The sequence below is a fragment of the Erinaceus europaeus genome, chromosome 3 (genome assembly GCF_950295315.1).
Source record: "Erinaceus europaeus chromosome 3, mEriEur2.1, whole genome shotgun sequence".
Classification (NCBI taxonomy): domain Eukaryota; kingdom Metazoa; phylum Chordata; class Mammalia; order Eulipotyphla; family Erinaceidae; genus Erinaceus; species Erinaceus europaeus.
This window is the reverse complement of record NC_080164.1, coordinates 115,847,146-115,871,099: the sequence shown is the minus strand read 5'-3', so window position 1 is coordinate 115,871,099 and position 23,954 is coordinate 115,847,146. Positions and strand designations below refer to the sequence as shown.

Sequence of the window (23,954 nt, the reverse complement as noted above, 5' to 3'; positions counted from 1 at the left end):
GTGTTTCTAATATAGTTTATAAAATTGATTCTATTTCCCATTTCAGATACAGCTAGGTCTATCAATACAAACAGCACAGCCACATAGACGTCTCTTGATTTTAATAACTCATATATATATATATATATACTTTATATCTGCTTATCTTCATTTCCTCAACAAAAGGGGAAATAAAAATATTGATCTATAAAATAAAGTGATAACACAATGCCAAAAATAGCTTATGTTCAGTGCTAGGGGTGGGGCGGGGGGGGGTGAAGCTTGAAAGCAAGCTAGACTGTGACACCATATCGATTTGACATTTTAAATACAGGACTTGCAATAAAATAATTCCCAAGCGATACTTCTCATCTTGAGTTGACTCTTGAAAAACTACTCTATATACACATCCAGTTGTAACACTTGACAGTAGCATGGTGAGGCATGAGAGAACTTTGGTACACATGGCAGATAAGGATGGACAAATGACACTCCTTTCCCAGTCAGACTACTGCACAGCCAGTCAGGGGACCAGCCTCCTGATCCCACACCACACCCCCCCACCCCCCTGGGACCCCAGTCCTTCCTAGATTCAGCCGAGAGAGCTAGGAGCGAGCAGGCTCACTGGATCCATATGGTATTGCCTCTCTCGGTTCTCCGGGGCTCCACAGTCAGATCCCCAAATGTGGAAAAGAACTGTTCCATTTCTTTCTGCAGCATGTCATTCCTCTTCTCCGCGTCCTCCTTCGCCCGCTCAGCGTTCCGCATTTTGATCTCTATCATCGTGAACTTCTTCCGTTCTTGATCCAGTTCATCGTGGAGGCTCATCATTTCTGTCTCCAAAGTCAAGTTTCGTTGTTCTAAGCTACAGAGGGTGGGAGAGGGAAGAAAGACATGCAGATTTGATTTGCTTGTGATATGAGAAGGATGCACTCGCAGATGTGTGTGTATGTGTGTGTGTTGTATATACATATATTTATTTATTTTAATCTTTATTTCTTTTGTTGTTGCTGCTGAGGTTTCACCACTCCGGGTGGATTACTTTTTTGTTGTTGTTGTTCAAAGGTGCCTTTTTCAGATATGAGGAGACAGAGAGAGAGAAAGAGAAATAGCACAGTACTGAAACACTCCCTCAGTGCGGTGGGGACTGGGCTCCGGCCTGGGTTGTACATAAGGCGGAGTATAAGCTAATTTCCACCTCCTAAGATTTTCAGAACTATCTCTTGAGATGTCTAGGAAACATGAATGAGCTCTCATGATTCAGTTTGCAGCAAGTTTTGGTGATTTAAAATAATGCTGTTTTATTGCTTTATCCCTATCATTGGCTTTTAAAAATATTTCTATGAGAGGGAAAGACACCATGGTACTTCTCATCTCTGGCTTTCTGGTATACCAGGGCTTGACTCTGAGACCTATGGGTCTGCACTTACAAGGTATGCACTCTAACACACTGAGCTGTCTCCTTTGTCCTTATCTTGCATTTGCTAAGGTAATTAACTTTTTTTATCACTAGGGTAATTGCTGGTACCCAGTGTCTACAACTCCACTGTTCCTGTTTTTTTTTTTCTGTTATGTTTTCTTTTTCCTTCCCTTCCTTCCTTCCTTCCTTCCTTCCTTCCTTCCTTCCTTCCTTCCTTCCTTTCTTTTTAATAGATGAGATAGTGGAGGAAAAGAAACAGAAGGAGAGGCACCTGCAGGTGGGGACTGGGCATAGTAACATATGCACTCTACCAGGTGTACCACTGCCTGGCCCCCTATTTGCCATCATTTTAAGAAGACTCAGGTCTCCTCTTTGAAGTGCTTGGCTACCCTTTGGAAGGGAGAGTATGCACCCCAGCATAGACAAACCATAGACAGCCCCTAGAGACCACCAGCAGAAATGGGGCAGCCCAGACCAACAGGCTTCCTGCAGCTGTTTATGTGCAGCTGGCTGGTATAAAAGAAGGGCAGAGGCTCCGTTCAGTAGGAAGAAAATGAGAGCAACCTTACCTGCTCTCTGTCCCAGGGACAAGAAGCTTAGTGGAAATGGCCTCCCCAGATTGAGCCTCCTTTGAAGAATGCATTTCTTAAGAAGTAGAAGCACCAGCTTGGGGGAATGGTGACCTATGCTGGCCTTACTTTCAGCCAGGAGAGCCAGAGTTCACACCTATGAACTCTGTAATCCATATGGATTCTAGTGACAAGGGGGCTCAGCCTTTGGCCTGCAATTGATACTGTCCTGTCTCTTGGGACCTCTCGATTGATCTCTACAGATTTATAGTTCACTCTTTTAGGATAATTGTGTCATTTTAGATAACTTTCATGGAAGCAGATTATTCATAATCATTGAGTACCAAAACAGTAATTTACTTAATCATAAGCAAAATACAATAATTATAATGAAAGAGGAGCGGGGTGGTGGCTCACCTGGTTGAGTGCACATGTTATAATGTGCAAGGACACGGGTTCGAGCCACCGGTCCCCACCTGCAGGGGGAAAGCTTCACAAGTGGTGAAAGCAGTGTTGCAGGTTTCTCTCTGTCTCTCTCCTATTCTATCTTCCCCTTCCTCAATTTCTAGCTGTCTCTATTCAATAAATAAATAAAAAGATAAGAAAAAATGACAGTGAGAGAGCTTGCAGGGGTGAAGCTTCAGCAGCCATGGAGCAGCGTGGCTATGTCTCTCTTTAAAAAAAAAAATCTTTATTTATTTATTGGATAAAAACAGCCAGATGTTGAGAGGAAGGGGAAGACAGAGAAGAAGAGTGTAGTGTGGGGAGTCAGGAGGCAGCGTAGCAGGTTAAGTGCAGGTGGCACAAAGCACAAGGACAGGCACAAGGATCCCAGTTTGAGCCCCAGGCTCCCCACCTACAGGGGAGTTGCTTCATAAGCGGTGAAGCAGGTCAGCAGATGTCTCTCTTTCTCTCTCCCTCTGTCTTCCTCTCCTCTCTCCATTTTTCTCTGTCCTATCCAACAACAACAACAATAATAACAAAATAAAATGAGGGCAACAAAAGGAAATAAATAAATATTAAAAATAAATAAAAAACCAGTGTGTGTTTATGTGTGTGTGGGTATGTGTAAAATGCCCCACCCCCTACACCTACCAGAGCATGGGAACAGATGAATTAAAACAAAACTAAGCTCTTGAAGTCCTGAGCATTCTAGAACCCCACTCAGATATACATGGCCTGAAGCCGGTTATTGAATCCCTCCAGAGGGGTTACTTCACAAACAGCCAAGTTTGGGCATTATCCTCACTAGGAGAACTCAGTGCTCTTGCTCCTGTACTAGGTTAGAAGAACACAAAAACCATCCCTTTGGTAAATGTTGTGACTATGGCGGAAATATTGGGTATGGTGACTTTCAGGTTTCACCCTTGTTGATTTGGGGCTCAATTCTCTGTATTCCTGCTTGAGACTGATCTGTAGAGCAGCCACCATCCAGCAGGACTGGGACCTAGGACACTCAGCCTCTTATCCCTGGAGATAGTCAAATTCTGCTTATGAGCTATGACAATGAATGACAACCTGTTGCCTATAAACTATATCTCTGTTCCCCATTTAGGATATAATTTCTTCCCTTCTTTTTCTTTTCTTTCTCTCTCTCTCCTCCATCCATCCATCCATCTCTCCAATTTTTTTATTATATTTTACTTATTACTGAATTGAGACAGAAATTGCAAGGGGAGAAGGTAGAGAGGGAAAGAGACAGAGACACCTGCAGCCCTGCTTCACCACACATGAAGCTTTCTGCCTTCAGGTGGGGACCAGGGGCTGGAGCCTCATACCCCTCTCTCTCTCTCTCTCTCCTCCAGCTTTTTTTTTTTCCAGACAAAGAGGCTATACAGTTGAGTGCATACATTACCATGTGCAAGGATCAAATTTAAGACCCTGATTTCCACCTGCAGGGTTGAAGCTTTACACTGAAGCAATGGTATAGGTATCCTTTTTCATATTTTAACGAGAGCAGTAACAGAGGGGACACACACACACACACACACACACACACACACACACAGTGAGAGAGGAGAGCAAGACTAGAGCTGTCCCTTCGGCAGTACAGGAAGGTCCCCTGCCCTGCTGTGCACCCCTGCCAGCTGCCTGCCCTCTCACCATTTGATCCTGGACTCGTACTCTATCTTCTGTTTGGTCATTTCCTGCTTCAGGCTGGAGACCAGGCTGTGCAGGGCACTGTGGGTGCTGGTGCTGGTACCCACGAATGTCTCACTGTTGTCGCTGCTGCTGGTGGCCCGGCTGCTCCGGCCTCCCACGCTCCGCCGGTCGCTCTTGTTCTCATAGTCCCCTGGCTGGGAGAGGGAGTCATCAGGGGCGGGCCCATCCAAAACTGGGTCCTCAAAGGTCCCCCCATAAAAGTCTTGCTCCGGGCAGGTGGTGGTGGAGGAGCGGCAGGAGTTGGAGTTGTCGGGGAGGGAGATCTCGCAGGAGGAGGTGGACCAGGTGGCGCTGTCCACGCTCTGCTTGTCCTCCAGGCTACTCGGGGAGAACTGCTGCTGCACGTTGTCGTAGGTGGACAGCCTGTGGGGCTGGCCCCCCTCACCCACCTGCTCCCTTGGCCTGCCATCCCTCAGGGTCACGTAGCCATTGGGCAACCAGCTCATGCTGCGGCCACTCACAGTGCTGCCCAGGGCATCAGTGTTGGAGCTGCCCAGGCGCACCGTCCCATTCTGCACGCTGTGAGTGCCCATTTTGGTCCCTGAGCCCTTGAGGGAAGAGGTCCTCCTGGCCTGCAAGCTCCCATTGGGAGTGGTCTGGGCTTTCTCCAGTCCCTCGGAGGCATTGCTGCTGCTGAAGGAGCCGTTGGTGACTATCCCGCTGCCCTTGTTGAAGGCAGGGTTTTTCTTGACTGTGAGAGGGGGGCTTCTAGAGACCTCCAGCTTGTGGACACTGTTTCTAGGGCTGTTGGCTTTGCTGCCACAGAGAGCTGTGGGGGAGCCGTTGTCCAGGCTGCTTCTCTGGGGAGACTCAGCTTTGTCCCAAGAGCATTGGCGGCCAGGGCTCTCCTTGGTGTTGTTGTTCTCCTTGTTCTGCAGCTGACCTGGGGGTCCTCTCTTCTGCATTTCATTGTTGTTGTTGCTCATGCTGCCATCTTGGGGCTTGCCCTGGAGGTCAGCCTCTTTGGGGAAGAGGCAATCGTGTTTGCTGATCATCATGGACATCAGCTGCTGGACCACCACAGTGCCTGGAAGTGCATAGAAAACAAAACAGACCGGCATAAGGATCCCGGTTCGAAACCCGGCTCCCCACCTGCAGGGGAGTCGCTTCACAGGCGGTGAAGCAGGTCTGCAGGTGTCTATCTTTCTCTCCCCTTCTCTGTCTTCCCCTCCTCTCTCCATTTCTCTCTGTCCTATCCAACAACGACAACAACAATAATAACTACAACAATAAAACAACAAGGGCAACAAAAGGGAATAAATAAATAAAATAAATATTAAAAAAAAAAAAAGAAAACAAAACAGAATGAATGACCTGGTTTTGGCTTACTGTCCATTTTATTGGGACTCTGCTTGCAGAGTCATTGCTGGATGAATGTTCAAGCATCTGGACCAATAGCGCCCAAGTAAAGTCTTGATGGCTAGAATAGCCAGAGAAGCTAAAATGTCTTAAGTATTTACTTTTGCTAGAGTAGTTGAATTTTGAAACAAACTCTTGACTAGGAACTGTTGTTATTACTTTATTATATAGGCTATGCGACTCAACCAAGGTTCTAATGGCGATTGAAAAGCAGACTTGGAGCTTGACACCAGAAGCTTGACACGGATCAATCTCTTAAATCATTACACAGCATAGATTGCAAGTTTGATATTTAGTTGTAAGAATTATTTCTTTTTTGAAAAAATTTTTATATTTATTTTCCCTTTTTTTGTTATTTTTTTTGTTGTTGTAATTATTATTGTTGTTGTTATTGATGTTATTGGATAGGACAGAGAGAAATAGAGGAGGGGAAGACGGGTGTTGTATGCTCTCCCCCTGCCAAGAAAATTGGTTCAGTCCTGCTAGTTTTCGCTGCCAGCTTGTCCCCGCCCCAAGGAACCCTGAGAGAGTTGGAGAGTTCCAGAGTTGCAGAGTTCGAGAGTGCTTGGCACCGCCATGTGAGAAGGAGGCAGGAGAGTTTTGTTTGGTGATTAGTTTGTCTTAGTTTATAAATCGTTGTTCCTGAATAAAGAAATACAGCTTCCCGGCCCAGCCGTATGTCTCTGGTTGTCTCTGTTACCCGCCCGTGAAGCTAGCCCAGCCTGCTGGAGCCTCCGAATTTTAACAACAGACGGGAGAGAAAGAAACCTGCAGAGCTGCTTCACCGCCTGTGAAGCAGCCTCCCTGCAGGTGGGGAGCCAGGGGCTCGAACCGAGATCCTTATGGCATCCTTGAGCTTTGCGTCACTTGCGCTTAACCTGCTGCACTACCACCCGACTCCTGTGAATTATTATTATTATTTTTTTACATAAACACCATTCCCACCACCAAAAGACTGTGTCCCATTTCCTCCCCCTTCTTAAGAATTATTTCTTAAGAAGAGATACAATGTCCCACTTAGTAATTGTCTCGAATATTCAAGACATTTTAGTGGGGTCTGTAAGTGAGGTCCATTTTAGGGAATACAGAATCTAACTTTCTAAGGTAGGAAAGCAATTCCATGTGACACTGGCCTTATCATTAAAAAGCTTCAGGGAATATTAGTGCAATCAGCCAATCTGATATAATAAAGACTCCTCCAAAATCCTCTCCCCTATAAATACAATCAACACATGTGGAGTTTCTATCCCTTAACACTGGCTATTCCTATTAGTCAGGCTTCTGAGCTAGTTTTCTAACTTGGGACAACCCAAATTCCTCGAAGAATCTTAAGCATTAATTTTATTCACATGCCACACAAAGCAATATGATAGGTTAATGAAACATTAATCATCTTTTTTTTTTGGCTTACACTATATTGATTTGGCATTTTATTTTAATCATGTTGACAAGAGCTCCTAAGTGTAGTCTCTGAAATACCCTTCATGAAACAACTTAAAATTTTAGATAGTTGATGTAGTTTATAATATATATATACACATATATATGTATATATATGTACATATGTATATGTATATACACACACACACACAAACTATGGATATGTATGTATGTATGAAAGATAGTGGCATGTCAGTAAAAATAATTTACTATAAAATATAAGATTGATTTAAATTTAATACCATTTAATAAAAAATAATTCTAAGAATATAACTGAAATTCCTGCTCATGTAGATGAGATAATTTTGGGTGTAGATATAATACTTCATGCCTACTATCACAATTACTGTTCAACATAGTGTTGAAAGTTCTTGCCATAGCAATCAGGCAGGAGCAAGGAATTAAAGGGACAAATAAAGACAATGAGATACCACTTCACTCCTGTGAGAATGTCACACATCAGAAAAGGTAACAGCAACAAATGCTGGAGAGGGTGTGGGGTCAAAAGAACCCTCCTGCACTGCTGGTGGGAATGTAAATTGGTTCAACCCCGGTGGAGAACAGTCTGGAAAGCTCTCAGAAGGCTAGAAATGGACCTATCCTATGATCCTGCAATTCTTCTCTGGAGATATATCTTAAGGAACTGGACACACACACACATCCAAAAAGATTTGTGTATACCTGTGTTCTTAGCAGCACAATTTGTAATAGCCAAAACCTCGAATCAACCCAGGTATCCAACAACAGATGAGTGGCTGAGCAAGTTGTGGTATATATACACAAATGAAATACTACTCAGCTGTTAAAAACGGTGACTTCACCATATTCAGCTGATCTTGGATGGAGCTTGAAGGAATCATGTTAAGTGAAATAAGTCAAAAACATAAGGATGAATATGGGATGATCTCACTCTCAGGCAGAAGTTAAAAAACAAGATCAGAACAGAAAACACAAGTAGAACCTGAACTGGAGTTGGTGTATTGCACCAAAGTAAAAGACTCTGGGGGGTAGAAGAGTACAGGCCCAAAAAAGATGACAGAGGACCTAGTGGGGGTTGTATTGTTATATGGAAAACTGAGAAATGTTATGTACAAACTATTGTATTTACTGTTGAATGTGAAATAGTAATCCCCCAATAAAGAAATAAAAAAGTACTTCAAACACAAGCTTTGAAGACAGTAGTTTAGACAGTGCAGTATTTTTTTTTAATGTTTAATTTTATTTATTCTAATGAGAGATAGAGAGGTGGAGAAGAGAGACCAAAACCCTGCTCAGCTTGGGCTTGTGGTGCTGGGGACTGAACCTGGGACCTTGGAGCCTCAGGCATGAAAGTCTCTGCATAATCCCAGACAATGCAGTGCTTCTAGTGTAGCAGTTTTTCTTTTTTCTTGTTACTTGGTAAAGACAGAGTGAGGAAAGAGAGAAGTAGAACATCACTCTGGTACATGCGATACCAGGGATCAAATTGGGGCCTCATATTTGTAAGTCCAGTGCTTTAGCCACTGTGTTGTCTCCTGGGCTATTGGACAAGTGTTAATTGAGATAAATTCGAAGAAAAAGTCTGATCCTGGGATGAGGGTCCTCTGTAGCTTAGAGCAAAACTTTGGTGCCATTTGACTTTATATCTAAGTTCTGTCAAATTGAGTCAGAAGTATGTGTTACTCATTGAATCCTACACATTTCTTCTGGAAAGATGCGACATCTACATTTAGATCAATAAGATGCAATGCACCAGCTCTGTTGGATGAAATAATATTTTCTTGGAATGTCTTTTAAAATGTAGGCTTAAGTTGAGGCACACCGTTTTGTGTTTCTAATCAGCTTGCGGGTGACAATAGTAATATGGTGTCACTGGCAACACTGGAAGCTTCAACATGTCGAGACCTTCAATACTGTGACCTTCTGAGTTAGAATTTTAACAGTACCCCAGACAAGTCCTCTGCGTGTTTGATGAACACTGTTTTAGGGTGGAAATGTTTCACTAATATGTTCAAAGTTAAGCCTCAAAAAGGCCATGATAAAAGACTTAATGATTTTTTTTAAAAAATCTTTTAATGTATTCATTATTGGATACAGACAAAAATTGAGATGGGAAGGGAAGACCAAGAGAGAAAGAGACAGAGAGACACCTGAAGCCTTGCTTCACCATTTGTGAAACTTTCCCCCTGTAGGTGGGGACCAGGGTCTTGAACCTGGGTCCCTGTACACTGCAGTGTGTGTGCTTAACCAGGTGCACCACTGCCTGGCCCTTAAGACTTAATATTTTCCAAGTGGGAAAATTGAACTGAGGTTCAGGGAGTTTTCTAAAGCTGCTTGTTTAAGGCTACATTAAAGACAAGTGACCACAGTGATATTTAAACCTCTTCTAACTCCCATCTGTTTGTCCTCCTATATTTCAGCTGCTGGAATTAGGAAATTTAGGAATAGTAAGTAACTTTGGGTTTTGAACAGGAAACTAAAAAAAAAAAAAAAAAAACCAGCTATCTATTACTGTCAATTAGTGTGCTGTGGAAGAATAAGACTAGAGGAAATTCATCTATTACATACCCATCTTTCTTCTGTGAGTAGCCTCCCTGAATTTGTCATACTATTTTTCAATGCATATAGCAGTGAATCTAATGAAAAGATTGTAGTGTAGTTAAAGTGGCTGTCATCACTGTCACTGTAATGGACTGTTTTGAAGGCAGGTATATTTATAGGTTTATGATGGTATTTGTTGCTATGACAGATACACTTTCAAAGCCTATCAGCCTCTGTTATAAGACTGTTTAGTGCTTTGAGGAAAGGGAGATTTACTGAAATGTTACATATGAAACGTCACTGCTTCCCATTTGACTATCAAACTATGCTGGACATATCATTAATCGAAAAGTCTATGAGACAACTATGTGAATCGTCGTTCCTCAGTGGACCTGCTACCAGCCCAGAACACCAGACCCCACAGATTCAGACAACTTTCTATTATCTTGGGACACTGTTTTCTTCTAGACTCCAGTGTAATAAATGGCAGTGACCACCTGCAAAGGGACTTTTTCTTCACTTTTAAAGCCATTTAAGACAGACAGACTTTGTAGCAGTGATGAAATGTCTGCCACTGGGTCATTATCTTTTTTCCCTCATATCATTCTCTTCCTTGGAATGTTAATAGGAGCAGGAAGCCCAGGGTAGATAGAATCACCAACTTATTCTGAAGAATCAAAAATTTTGGATTCCCTTGTGCTGCATGATCCAGAAATCCTGCCCTAACACACACACACACACACACACACACACACACACACACACACACACACACACACACACACACACACACACACACAACCTGTTAAATGTAAATACCATATTATATGTATTTTTTTATCTAAGAATTGGATGAGATTTTTTTCCTTCAATGTTTTATAGGAATTTTAAATGTGTGTGCTTATTTTTAAATTGGAGCTAGGGGTCCAGGTGGTGACATACATGGTTAAGCGCACATAGTACTTTGCGCAAGGACCCGGGTTCAACTCCCACTCCCCACTTGTAGTGGGGATGCTTCTCAAGAGGTAAAGCAGGTCTGCGGGGGTTTCTCTCTCTCCCTCTCTATCTCTTCTCCTCTCAATTTCTTTGTCTTATCGAATAAAATGGGAAGGAAAGATAAAGGGAAAAGGCCACCAGGAGCACTAGATTTTTAGTACTGGCACTGAGCCCTAGCAAATGGAAGCAATAAGAAAAAAAGAGATATTAGGAATAAATCTGATAAGAACATTTGACTACAAAACCAGCACACCTTAGAAAGAAAGTAGAATTATTAGTTTTTTTTTGTGTGTGTGTGGAACTGGAGTGTCAAATGTGTGCTTTCCCTGGTCTGGGGTCACATTTTCACTCAGAAACATTGCAGCAGAATCATCACTTCCTGGGCTGGCAAAGCACTTTCCATATGGTGCTGGGAAAAGAACCTGGGTTGTGTGGAGAGCAAAGCAGAAGCCCTACCCAGTGAGATACCCTCCACAACAGGACTGGGTTCTGTGAAGTCAGAAAAACTAGCTTGAATGTTTATGAGATCTTCTGCACCTACATAGCTTATGTGAACATACCATTTGGAAAATTTATTTATTTATTTATTCCCTTTTGTTGCCCTTGTTGTTATTGATGTCGTCATTGTTGGATAGGACAGAGAAATGGAGAAAGGAGGGGAAGAGAGGGGGGCAGAGAAAGATAGACACCTGCAGACCTGCTCCACCACTTGTGAAGTGACTCCCTGTAGGTGGGGAGCCTGGCTCAAACCAGGATCCTTAAGCAGGTCCTTGCACTTTGTACCACGTGTGTTTAACTGGCTGCACTACTGCTTGTCTCCCACCATTTGGAAAATTTACCCAATTATGCAAATCTCCCAAATGTTTCCATTCTTAATTCCACAATGTCAACAACATATTTGGGAGTATCAAAAATAACTCCCAGAGAAAATAATAATAAAAAGCCTTTTAGGGGAGCTGGGCATAACTCAGTGGGTTAAGCGCAGGTGGCACAAGGACCGGCATAAGGATCCTGGTTCGAGCCCCTGACTCCCCACCTGCAGGGGAGTTGCTTCACAAGCAGTGAAGCAGGTCTGCAGGTATCTCTCTCACCCTCCTCTCTCCTATCAAACAACAATGACAGCAATAACAACAACAACGATAAACAACAAGGGCAACAAAAGGGAAAATAAATAAATGTAAAATAAAAATAAAACAAAAAGCCTTTTAATTGCAAGTGTAGTGTGAACTTGAGTGGCACTTTTTCCTTAGCATGTAAGTGTGTGCATGTAACATGTTTGCAGCACATATACAACTTTCTACATGGCAACCCTGCTAGAAGACCTAGCTAGAGAAAATGATGTCACTTGCTGCGCTGGGACGTAGAAAAAGGAGGTTTGGAGCAGAAATGGAACTCAATCCTTTATTTGTGCTGGTACCTCAGAGTTGGGTGAGAGAGCAGCACCTTGGGCCACGTGGAGGTAGCAAAAATGGCCACCTTGCGCAGCAACCTTCCCTGTGTCTGATCACCGAAGTGAAAGGTGGGCAAGAGAGTGAGGTGCGGAAGAAGGGCTTTTATGGGAATAGCTCTCGTGAGAATGGGAAGGGGGAGGAGTAACCATAGCACTCCAAGGTAGGATAATAACTCTCATGAGAATGGGAAAGGGGAGGAGTAACCAAAGCACTCCAACTATCATGGGGAATCAACAGTGCCCTGGGGGCACAACATGGCAGATGTGACTGCATCTGCACAATTTCCCAGCAAAATGACCAAGTCAGTGGCTGTGAATATCATGTGATATTGCAATATCATTTCCAGCTGGGAGAACTATATAGTAATGGAATTCTTGGGAAATTGGCTGATTCCATTTTGGGGTCTGGGGAATCTTGTCATACTCAAAAGAAGAGAAGCTGTACAAAACCATTACAGCAGTGTCAGAAGAACTAAAATGTGATGTGCCCTTACATTTCCATTGGTCAGGGATAGGAAACAGTGAGTATACACAAACACAAAGACCAATAATCACAATGCATTGACCCATCAAATAGACCTAAATATATAAAATATTTTCAAACAGTGTCAGCTAGTATTTAAGATAGGTAGAGGGATGAGAAAGAGGATTCATTTTGGAAATGTTTATACTATATTTAATTATCTTAAAAACTTATGAAGAGAGTGTTTTAGGCTGGGTAGAGGGCATACTGGTTAGGCAAAAAGACTGATGCTTGAGGATCCAAGGTCCCAGGTTCAGTCTCCAGCATCACTATAAGACAGTGCAGAACTCTTGTAAAATAATAGCAATGATGAGGATAACACACGAATAAAATTCCATTTATTAAGTTAAAAATTATAATGTTGAAATATGGATGTAACTCAAAGACATTGTGTTAAATGAAATAAGACAGTCTCCAAAATACAAGTTTGTTTCCATTTATAAGAGGAAAACCGAATGGTGAAATTCATAGACGGCAAATATGGCGGTGCCATGAACTTAGGACAAGGGAGGGAGGGAGGGGGGTTATTTAATGTGTACAGTTTCATTCTGACACAATATAGAGTTTGGGGAGCAGAGATAACTTGGAAGGTATGGTGTGTGTATTTGGGATTCAAACCCAAGTCCTTCAGCATTATAAGGTGTGTGCTTTGTTGGTTAATTCCTGGCCATTAAATTATTTTCTCATGTCCATTAAGCTTTTCACAAATTGTTTTTTTTCTAAACCAACGACTATCTTAATGAAAAAATATGATACTTATTTCATCTTTCCCTCAATGTTTGACAAGGGAAATAGAATCATATATGTGTGTGTGTGTATAAACGCATCAGTATCTAAAGCAAGTTCAGAGTGAAAATAGTTACTTCATTTCTCCTCTTTATTAAATGTTCAAATTAGGCCCACTTGGAAAACAATGGTGTTAGTAACGTTCTTAAGTAGGAAAGGTACTTACACAAGAGGTGCATTAGAAATCAACTGAAATAAAAGTTGAGTGGGGAAGATAATTTGTGGTATTTTGTAATTTAGTAAGCAGTAACTTCGTGTCTCAACCCACAAGTAAATAGTCTTATAATGCTACTGAATAACCATGTACGGAATTATTATGTGTACAATAAGGCCTGACCCCGAAAAAGAGAGTTTTTGTATTTGATGGAACAAGTGGTGTTCAGTTATTTCCCTTGTTTGGATACTTCCCAAGAGAAGAGTAGATTTAGACCCAACACGGTACAGTCAGTCTTTGAAGATGCACAGTGATCACTGTCTTACCTTCCATGATAGTCAAAGGATCTTCTACTTTGGGACGCAAGATGTTGGGGCCAAAGACAGTGGCCAAGTTCTGAACGCTCATCTTGTTAACTCCAGAATAGGACTGCACTTCATCCAAGAACCTGTTGGGTAGAAAGAAGGTGAATAAAGCACAATGGGATTGAATTTATCAGTGTAATTAGGTCACTGGGAAATCTGTGTACTAAAATCTGTTCAAATACGCTGTCAAGACAAAGTCATTCAGAAACCAAATACCTTTCAGTCAAATGTGGAGAAAATATATTGCAAATTATTAAGGATCAAGCTTGAAGCATCCCTGGCTTGGATTCCACTTACCATTTACAGGAATGAGTATATTTGTATTCTACTAACGTGGACTCTCAGGGCTAGGGAGCTAGCATAGACTTTCATGCCTGAGGCCCCAGAGATATTATTTCAAACCTGGGTACCATCATAAGTCAGAACTGAACAGTGCTCTGGACTCTCTTTTAAAATAAATATTTTCAATACATAAAGAAATTTATTTGGGAACTATGAGATGACCTGGCACAATCCCTTATTTCAGAAAAGAACAACCTGTGTGGTGTGTGAGCTTTAAATTTATAGTATATTAAAGAGTGAGCTCAAACATGGTTTAAATTAAAACCTCAGTTGTATTATAAAACATCTGAAGTACAAATTGTCTCAATTTATTAGGTCTGATGGTTTTAGTAGGAAGAACTGTTCAGCTCCCACCTTCTCTTTCTTTCAGCTTTTTTTAATTCTGTGGCTTACTAACTGCACTAATGAAACAGGGAGCTTAATGACTTTTGAGTATTGTTTAAAATAATATAGTTTACATATCTGGGCTGATTTTTTTAAAGGTTTTAAAAAAATATTTATTTACTTATTCCCTTTTGTTGCCCTTGTTGTTGTTATTGATGTCATTGTTGGATAGGACAGAGAGAAATGGAGAGAGGAGGGAAAGACAGAAAGGGAGAGAGTAAGATAGACACCTGCAGACCTGCTTCACTGCTTGTGAAGCAACTCCCCTGCAGGTGGGGAGCAGGAGGCTTGAACTGGGGTCTTTCTACCAGTCTTGCACTTTGCATCACCTACGCTTAACCCGCTACGCTCAGGCTGAAAGAGACAGAGAAAGGGAGAGAGATTTCCTCTCTGTTTCCAACCTCCTCTCTCACTTTCTCTCTGTACTATCCAATAAAAAAAAAAAAAAGGAAAAAATGGCTGCCAGGAGCAGTGGATCTGTAACGCTAGTTCCAAGCTCCAGCAATAACCCTGGATGCGGGGTGGGGGGGGTGGAGATAGAGAGCATAGCACTAAAACAGAAGGTAGCACTGGAGTTAGAGCAGTTAAGTAATCTTACTTATTGGGAAATGGAAGCAGAATCAGGCCAAATAGACCCTTGCGTGGGTTTGTTTACTTCCTCTTTGCTGAGCTGGGGCCTCACATGCAAATGCACAGCTCTTGGGTTTCCCCATTCAGATGGAGACACACCACAGCACAGGAATGGTGCTGCCTGTCTGGGCTCTGCCACATGGTTCCTGGCCCCATACCTGTGCCCTGTGCATGGGAAGGCAGCCACCCTATTGGCCGAGCTATCTCTTTGCCTGAGTTTTACTCTTCAGACAATTCTTACCTGCAAATATACTTGAGGAGGTTGTAGTTGACCACAGGCAAACTCTTCACTTGCTTTGCTAACTCCTTAACACCCTGAGTATAAAAAAAGAGAGAGAGAGAGAGAGAGAGAACATGTGAGTTTTGGAATTAGAGCAAAGGAAATATGTTTTCATTAATTTAATAAATTTTAATATTTTCAGTATTTTTAAATTTCTACCAGGGCCATCACTGGGTGGGATTCAGCACCTGCACAATGAATCCACTGGTCTTGGTGGCTATTATTTTTTTTAATTTTTCAGTTTGATAAGACAGAGAGAAACTGAAATAGAGAGAGAGCTAGGCACCTGCAGACCTGCGTCACAGCTGATGAAGCTACACACACTCTCTCTCTCTCTCTCTCTCTCTCTCTCTCTCTCTCTCTCTCCCCCCGGAGCCTACACAGGTGGGGAGAGAAGGCACACAACTATGCATTTAGTGCTCACCACCAGTCCTTGTCTTGCTCTGTCACTGAAGAGTCTCAACCTGAGGTCATATAGAGATAGGATTTAAGCCTAGGTCCTTGTGTATGATGGCATATGCTCTACCCGCTGCACCCCCACCAGCTCCAGCTTCATATATTAACGTTAGCAGTGAAAAAAAAAAATCAATCAAGAAAATTTGCCACCATTACAGAGATGCTTAGAAATATTTTCAAAGATGTAAAAAGCATTTCAAAAGTCTCCAAAAGAACACTTTGAGAGACAGATTTAAGCTCTTTTAACAGTTTTTTTTAAAAAACAAATTTATGTATTTATTATTGGGTATATAGAGAGAGAAATAGGGGAGTGGGAGATAGAGAGACACCTGCCACCCTAATTCACTACTTATGAATTAGGTGGGGACCAGAGGCTTGAACCTGAATCTCCTGCACTGTAATGTGTACACTTAGCCAGGTGTGCCACTGCCTGATCCAGTTTTTTATTTTTTAAAAATTAAAAATTTTTGGATAGAGATTGGGGAGGGGGAGAGAGAGAGAGAGACGCGGGGAACGGGAGGCTTGAGCCTGGGTCCTTATACACTATAATGTGTGTACCCAGCCCCCTAGTTTTGTTTGTTTGTTTGTTTTTGTTTTTGTTTCCAGGGTTATTGCTGAGGCTCAGTGCCTGCATCACGAATCCACTGCTCCTGAAGGCTATTTTTTTCCTTTTGTTGCCTTTGTTTTTATTGTTGTTGTGGTTATTGTTGTTGGATAGGACAGAGAAAAATGGAGAGACTGGGAAAGATAGACGCTTGCAAGCCTGCTTCACCACTTGTGAAGCGACCCCCCCCCCCCTGCAGTTGGGGAGCTGGGGGCTCAAACCAGGATCCTTACACTGGTCCTTGTGCTTTATGCACAACTCCCCCCACCTTGAGTTTTTATGCCTGCTAAGAGTTGACTAAAAAGTAAAGCCAGCCTCAGTTGTAAAAAGACTTTTTCGGAAAAACAAACTTCACACAGTGAGGGTTTTCCCCATGTTAATAATACTCAACACACACACACACACACACACACACACACACACACACACACACACACACACACACACACACTCTCTCTCTCTCTCTTTAACAAGTCTTGTCAAGTCTCATTTTGGGTGAGAGAGGTTGGGAAGCCCGGTCTTCCTGGAAAATTCACAGATATTGATCACTTTGGTTTTCATATTGTAGAACTTACACTGAAAGGCTTTTGGCTTCAGAAAAGCTAGTGGGTAATACACTCTCACCTATCCTTCTCTACAGGCCCAGATAGTAAGTTTCATAAGTGTTTATTATCATAGACTGGTTTCTATCTGAACTGTTTTCCTCTGCTGTAGAAAAGCAGCCTCACACAGTATTATGTAGTAACACTGGAACAAAAGGTTGTTTCCAAAAATGGGCAGCACTGTTAAAAAGAGTGCCAAGAAAACCCAACAGAGTAGTGGAATTGGGAGAAAGGTTTTGTCTGCCCTCCCTCCCATCCTCTTTTTTCTCTCTTTCCTCCACCAGGACTATTGCTGAGGCTAGGTGATTCAACTGCTTTCAGTGGCCCTTTTTTTTTTTTTTTGATACAGTGAGAGACAGAGATGGAGAAAGAGAGATACCTGTAGCACTGCTTCATCATGCATGAAGTTTTCCTCCTGCAGATGGGGACTTGAACCTAGGACCTTGCTCATGGTAATGTGTGTCCTCTATTGGGTGTACCATTACCCTGTCCCAACAAAGACTTTTTGTTTGATTTTTTTTTTTTTTTTTGAATTTTGGGAAGAGACAGAGAGAAATTGAGAGGGAAAAGAGGAGGTAGGTACAGAAAGACACCTGCAGCACAATTCCACCACTTGTGAAGCTACCTTCCTTTGCCGTTGGGGCTAGGGGCTTGAACCTGGGTCTTTGTGTGTTGGAGGATGGGCCCACTGTCCCGGAAAGTCCAGGGAGTTGTTTCCATGAGGTCGGAGTGGGTTGACCCCCGGCTCTCCCTCCAGGTCGTGACAAGGGCAGGTTCCCCAGACCTCATGAACTAATGATTGGGGGCTACCTTCCTGCACATACCCCTCCTGTCCCCTTAAAACAAAAGCCATGAATTACTGTACATTCTGTTCGGCCTAACTTGAAAAACCACCACAAACTCCTGTTACTCAACACCCCCCCCCCCCACTTTTTCCCCTTGCTCTGAGGTACCTGTAATTTACCCCCAGGGAAATATGCATTGTGAAGCTTGTGATCAAACCTTGTATGGTAACTTTCTACTTGGGATCAAATAGTTTGCAGGTCAAAATGTGATTATGCATTGTGTTGCTTTGTGTTTGGGTTGATGATTACCTTGAACCTTCTCCCTGGGTAATGGCTATATGTACTTGTTTTCTCCTTCAATAGACGAGTCGCCCCACTGAGGCTCTCCCAGAGCTAACTGTCTCTCTGAGCACTTTGCCCTCATCACGCAGAACTACCCCAGGACTCCCAGGGGGCCGCTCTGACCTTTGCCACCAGTGACCAGGGGGGTGGGGGGACCCGGAGCGGCAGCTCACACTTGTGTAATGTGTGTCACCACCTGGCCCCTATCTTTTTTTCACCTCAGAGGAATATCTGGGTTAACAGGATAGAAATACCAGAAAATGAAGAACAGACCTTTTCCTCATAATTAAACCTTATAACCTTGAGTTAAACAAAATATTATTAGATATGACAGAAAAATCACAAATGACAAAAGAAAAAAAATATATGTATATATTGGGTTGTTGGAAAAGCCATGACATATTTTTTACATAGAAAATAATGGCGTTCCTGACAACCCAGTACGTTGAATTGCATCAAAATGAAAGTCTCACAGCCAGGGGAAGTCAGCTGAGAATGCAAAGCTTCCATTCCTGAGGCTCCTGGCTTGATCCCTAGCACTGCATATCCTGAGGTGCAGTGATCTTTCTTCCTCTCCTCTCTATAAAAAAAAAATGAAGATATAAACCATATTTGCAAACCATGTATCTGATGAGGAGGTTATATTTAAACTATATAAAGAACTTTTACCTCAGCAAGTAAAAAATGATGGGCTGGGGACACAGCATAATGGTTCTGCAAAAGACTTTCATACTTGAGGCTCTGAGGTCATAGGTTCAATCCCCTGCACCACCATAAGCTAGAACTGAACAGCCCTCACTCTGGTGTTTCTCCCTCCCTCCACTTCTCCCCCTCTGAATCTCTCATTAAAATAAATAAAATATTTAAGAAAAAAAGTTTTCCTAGCAATAGAAAGATTATCTGAATACATGTTTCTCTAAAAATCTATGAGTAGTTAATAAGAACATGGGATATATTTAATATAATTAGTCATCAGAGATATTTGACTCAAAGAAATACCATTTGATACACATTAGGATGGTTATTATAGAGGCCAAGCAGTGGTGGACACAACTGTGTGCACATTTTACCATGTGCAAGGACCTGGGCTCAGCTAGACAACAGGAAACTGGTGAATAAGCTGATACACTGTGCAATGTAGATGAACCTTGAAAATGTACCTGTGTGCACAGTACATACACACCAGTCACAAAAGACAATGTATTGAAGGAGTCAACTAGTATGATATGACTAGACTGGGCAAATGGACCGAGACCAAATAGATGAGTTGTTGCCAAGAGTTGGGAAAGGCCTTCAGAGAGCAGGAGTGGGCCTTGGATGATGGAAGATGGTTGACTGTTTTGAAATTAGATTTTGGTGATGCTGCAACAACTCTGAGAAGACAAAACAAACAAACAAACAAAAAACAACAACAACTAGATTTCACTCCTTAAACAGGTGATTCTAGAGCAACACATTATATCTCAAAAGATGTTATTTAAAAATAAATATGAAGTAGGTAGACATTGGAGGTGGCACTGGCAATTGAGAAAGCACAGTGATAAGCAGAATGGAGTGGATGGAGCCATCCACTGTATTCAGGAGTATTTGGCCTCCACCATTAGTCATCTATGACGGCAAGGTGGCAACAAGTACCACTTTAGTTTTTTCAGTAGCTGCATCTGTTCCTTTTGATGAGGGAAGGGAGATTTAAAATGGGACCCGAGTTGCATCTGTCAAGTCTACCTGTATGTGGGTTCAATACAGAGTGGCCAATGACAAACCAAGGAAAAGGCAGTGGGAAACATGCAAGTTAAATCATAGCACAAGCTAGGAAGAGCAGAATAATAATGGCAGAAAGACTTTCATATCTGAGGCTCTGAAGCCTCAGGTACAATCCCCAGCACCATCACAAGGCAGAGCTGGGTAGTGCTCTGGCAAAAATAAGCTAAAAAAACCAAGGATGGGGAAAAAAAAAAGTCTGAAGAGCACTGACAATAATGCCCAAACTCAAGGGCTTTTGAGAAATAAATTTGTCTACTTACTGCTTCCTCATCCCTGCTGAGTAGTTTGGCACATGACAAGAAATCTTCATACTTGGCGTAAGGAATAACTGGCTCTGGAAGCTCTCGGAGATACAGCTTAAGGAGCGATGCCACCGTGTGCACGTCTGTGTTGCTGTAAAGACAGAAGTGTGAAGCTCATCTTTAGAATGAGCTGTTTACCACTGAACCTAATTTTTCATCAAACACACATCGAAGAGTCATTGTTCTACCCAAGTTGACAATGAATCCATCAGCTGAGCTTCCCAGAAGCATCTATTTATTTACGCAATACTGCTAGGTATCATCATGGGTGGGAAGGAAGACAGCAGCAAATCACCTAGAGTCCTGTGTGGCTTGAAAATATTTGGGTATTCAAGCATTGCTCTTTTTCTCTCTCAGGAATTTTAAACTTTACTCAAGAAAATTGAGAACATTCACATGTTCTGAAAAGGCTGAAAGAGTGATTTCTCCTTATGTATATTCAGTGAGACTATCCCAGGCTTTAAATACAATACAAAACAATTTATCAGGTCTACATAGGTGTGCAAATGTGTTCAATGCTGACAACTTTTACTTCTGAATTCTTGCTTCATTTTGAGGTGATGTTATTGACTGGTTAAAAATAGTTGACACTTAGTATGATGTACTATGTAACTTTGTAGGCAGAACTCATCTTGATGATGGATTCTCAGCATAATCGCATCTCTAATGTTCTAAAATGACTGGGGATACAGAGTCTTCTAGAAAGAGCAGCAGAGTGCTAGAGCAATAAGCAATGAAAAGCTAGTATGTCCTTTGTGTAACATGCAAAATTAATTTTTATTCTCTCCTGAAAACCAGAATGACAGGATGATTCACTGAAATAAGAATTCATGTTTTGTTCTGTGTCTGTTAAGCCGTGAAGATGACTGACAGGAAAGAGGAAAAAAGAGTGACCCCCCTACCCTCCACCCACCAGAGAGGAAGTAAATGTCAAAGGAGAAGTTGATGGGAAGGGTATGAAAAGTCAGGACTGATCCCTAAGAATAGAGATGAGTGGCCTTGAACAAAATTAGGGATTCTGTGGCAGTGAGACCTTACAGTCCACTCTCAAATGTGCTACTGGAAGTGACAGACCAGAGATGGATACACAAGTTCACCTCAGCAAGTGGGAATGCAGGCTCTGGGGGCTTCCTGCCTCAGTGAATATTTTTTGTCTCAAGGCTGACATGGGAGAAGTTTTGACATCAGAACTATCAGTATTTGGATTGCAACAATGAACATCTTAGTCTTCAATCCTGACCTCAGAAGCTGATTTTCTTTCTTTTTTTTAAGTTTAATGATTGGCAGGACTGTAGGATGAGAGAGGTACAATTACCACCACCAGAGTTCCATATCCCATCCCTTCCATTGGAAGCTTCCCTATTCTTTATCCCTATGGGAATATGGACCCAGGATCCTTATGGAGTACAGAAGGTGGAAGGTTTGGCTTCTGTAATTGCTTCTATACTGGACATGGGCGTTGGAAGGTCGATCCATACTCCCAGCCTGTTTCTATCTTTCACCTTTGGGGCAGGGCTCTGGAGAGGTAGGGTTCTAGGACACAGGGATGTCAGGTTGGTGTAATAGTAGAATCTGCAGCTTGGTGGCTGAAAAGCATTAAGATACAAAGCAGAACAAATTGTTTTAATAATCAGGAACCTACAGGTAAGAATAGAGCAGGTGAGATTTGGGGGTCTCCGTTATGGAAAAAGCTAGGAAGTCTATGAAAAATATTCCAAGGTGCTCAATTTTTGCCTAAGTCTGACAGCTAACATGCAGATGGGCTATCTGGGGAGATAGTGTCGGCATTGGAAATGAGACTAGAAAGCTGGATCAGGGCAGAGAGTAGCTCTAAAACATGGGAAAAGTATATAAATACCATTAACTGTAGACCCCAACCATCTGATCTGGGGCCCATGTTTACTCATTTTCAGCACAGGAAACTGTGTAACCTCTGAATCCCTGTAAGTCTGAGCTCAGAACCTTCTAGGCTGCACTCATTTCAGGTGATTTAAGATATTTCCTTTATATTTAGTCTGTAATAGGCATTAGAGAAAAAAGTGTTTGGGACCTTAAGACTTTCTGTTTGAAGGGTAATTCTAATGTGATCATAATTTATAATCTGTGGGAGACTGTAGCTATTAGGCAGACAATACTACAGATATATAATCCCCAAGTATAGTGACTAATAAAAAATTAAAACAGATGTTTAATAAGGATGGATAATTCCAAGGGCAGGGGGGGGGTGGGGAATTTCTCAGGGAAGGGATGGTTGGACCAAGACCAATAGGATGGGTAAGAATAAGCTAAGAGTGTGGTAAAATATCTCACCTGGATTGTATGTTGCTTTGTCATGTGTGGCCCAGGTTCGAGCCTGGTCTCCACCACACTGAAGAAAGCTGTGCTGTGGTCTCTCTCACTTTCTCTCTCTCTCTCTCTGAAAAAAAATAAACTAAGAGCAGAAGAGAAGACGTGTGACTAAAGAACAGCTTGTAAACAGAGCACAAAGTGTGGGTCAGTGGGAGGGAGGGTCCAAACAGAGCAGGATTGGAGGAAGTTTTGGTTCTAGTCAACATCCGCATGACCCATGGACCCTGGGCCTTCCTCTGCCTCAGAATTAAACATGGCAAGGGCTTCAGGTTTCCATGTGAATGTCATAATCCAACACAGGCTTTAGTAATTTCCAACAGTGATAATAATTTGGAAACTGGACAAATAGCTCAGTGGGTAGAGAATAGGGCTGCATGCCTGAAGTCCCAGGTACACTCCCCAGCTCAAAATTCACTGTGGCATACCTGTTTCTGTCTCTCAGTATCTTTAAGAAATCTTTTTAAAAAATTTTATTTATAAAATGGAAACACTCACAAAACCATAGGATAAGAGGGGTCTTATAAAAATCAATCTAAGATCATCTCAGTGAAAAGACATGGCTGACAGTGTGTCTGTCTCTGGGAAAAGTACTCCCCTGATCTCTTCTGTGTAAAAGGAAAAAAAAAGTACCGGGACTTTGAAGGCATCCTCATCAATAGTAACAAAGCCATAGGTTGGGTAGGTGCAACCAACCAAATGTTACAAATAAACTGTCCTGATTTCACCATAATTCAATCCATTCTTTCCCATCCCAGTCTATGGCTTGGGTTTAATGCCTTTGAAATCAATGAAGTAAAATATGAAGTATGACTTGACCTGTGGAGTATGATGTGTGTTATTGACACTTTCTTCTCCTTCCTCCTCCTCCTTGGTAGTATGGGGATTAAGCCTGGGACTTCAAACCCCTCAGGCATGAAAGTCATTTGCATAACCATTATGCTCTCTTCCTCACCCTATTTACACTTTCTAATTACATCTGAGTAGACCTAAAACATCCATGAAAAGTGCAGTAAGGAAATGAGATATTGATAATAAAAAGTGCCCCTTTTAACATGAAAACTGTTGCAGTGATGTATGATGAACTAAAATGACTCTTTCCTAAGCAAACAGATATGTTTTTGTAATTAAGGAAATGTTTTGGGGCCAGGCAGTGGCACACCTAGTTAAGTGTACAAGGACCAGGGTGCTCACCTGTAGGAAGAAAGCTTCATGACTGGTAAAGCAGGACTGCAGGTATCTCTCTCCCACCCCTCTCAATTTCTCTGTCTCTATCCAATAATACATAAAAGAAAATGTTTTGTAAGTCTGTTGTGCCAGGGGTACAAGTTCACATATCCTCTACCACCAGGCACGTGGTTCCCTACCCCCATCACTACACCTCACCTCCTCT

At 42.2% G+C, this 23,954-nt stretch overlaps 1 protein-coding gene across 3 annotated transcripts in view; it reads right to left on the bottom strand.

Moving 5' to 3' along the window:
* ARHGAP24 (Rho GTPase activating protein 24) overlaps positions 1-23,954 on the bottom strand; it is a 449,107-nt gene continuing 425,153 nt past the window's right edge. For all 3 annotated transcript variants that reach the window (XM_007525030.3, XM_060187748.1, XM_007525031.3), the window contains 5 exons: positions 20,174-20,306; positions 15,322-15,395; positions 13,686-13,807; positions 4,072-5,158; positions 1-844 (listed from right to left, as the gene is read on the bottom strand). In XM_007525030.3, coding sequence (XP_007525092.1) covers positions 601-844; positions 4,072-5,158; positions 13,686-13,807; positions 15,322-15,395; positions 20,174-20,306 — 1,660 coding nt within the window. In that variant the 3' untranslated portion in view covers positions 1-600. The remainder of the gene's footprint in view (positions 845-4,071; positions 5,159-13,685; positions 13,808-15,321; positions 15,396-20,173; positions 20,307-23,954) is intronic.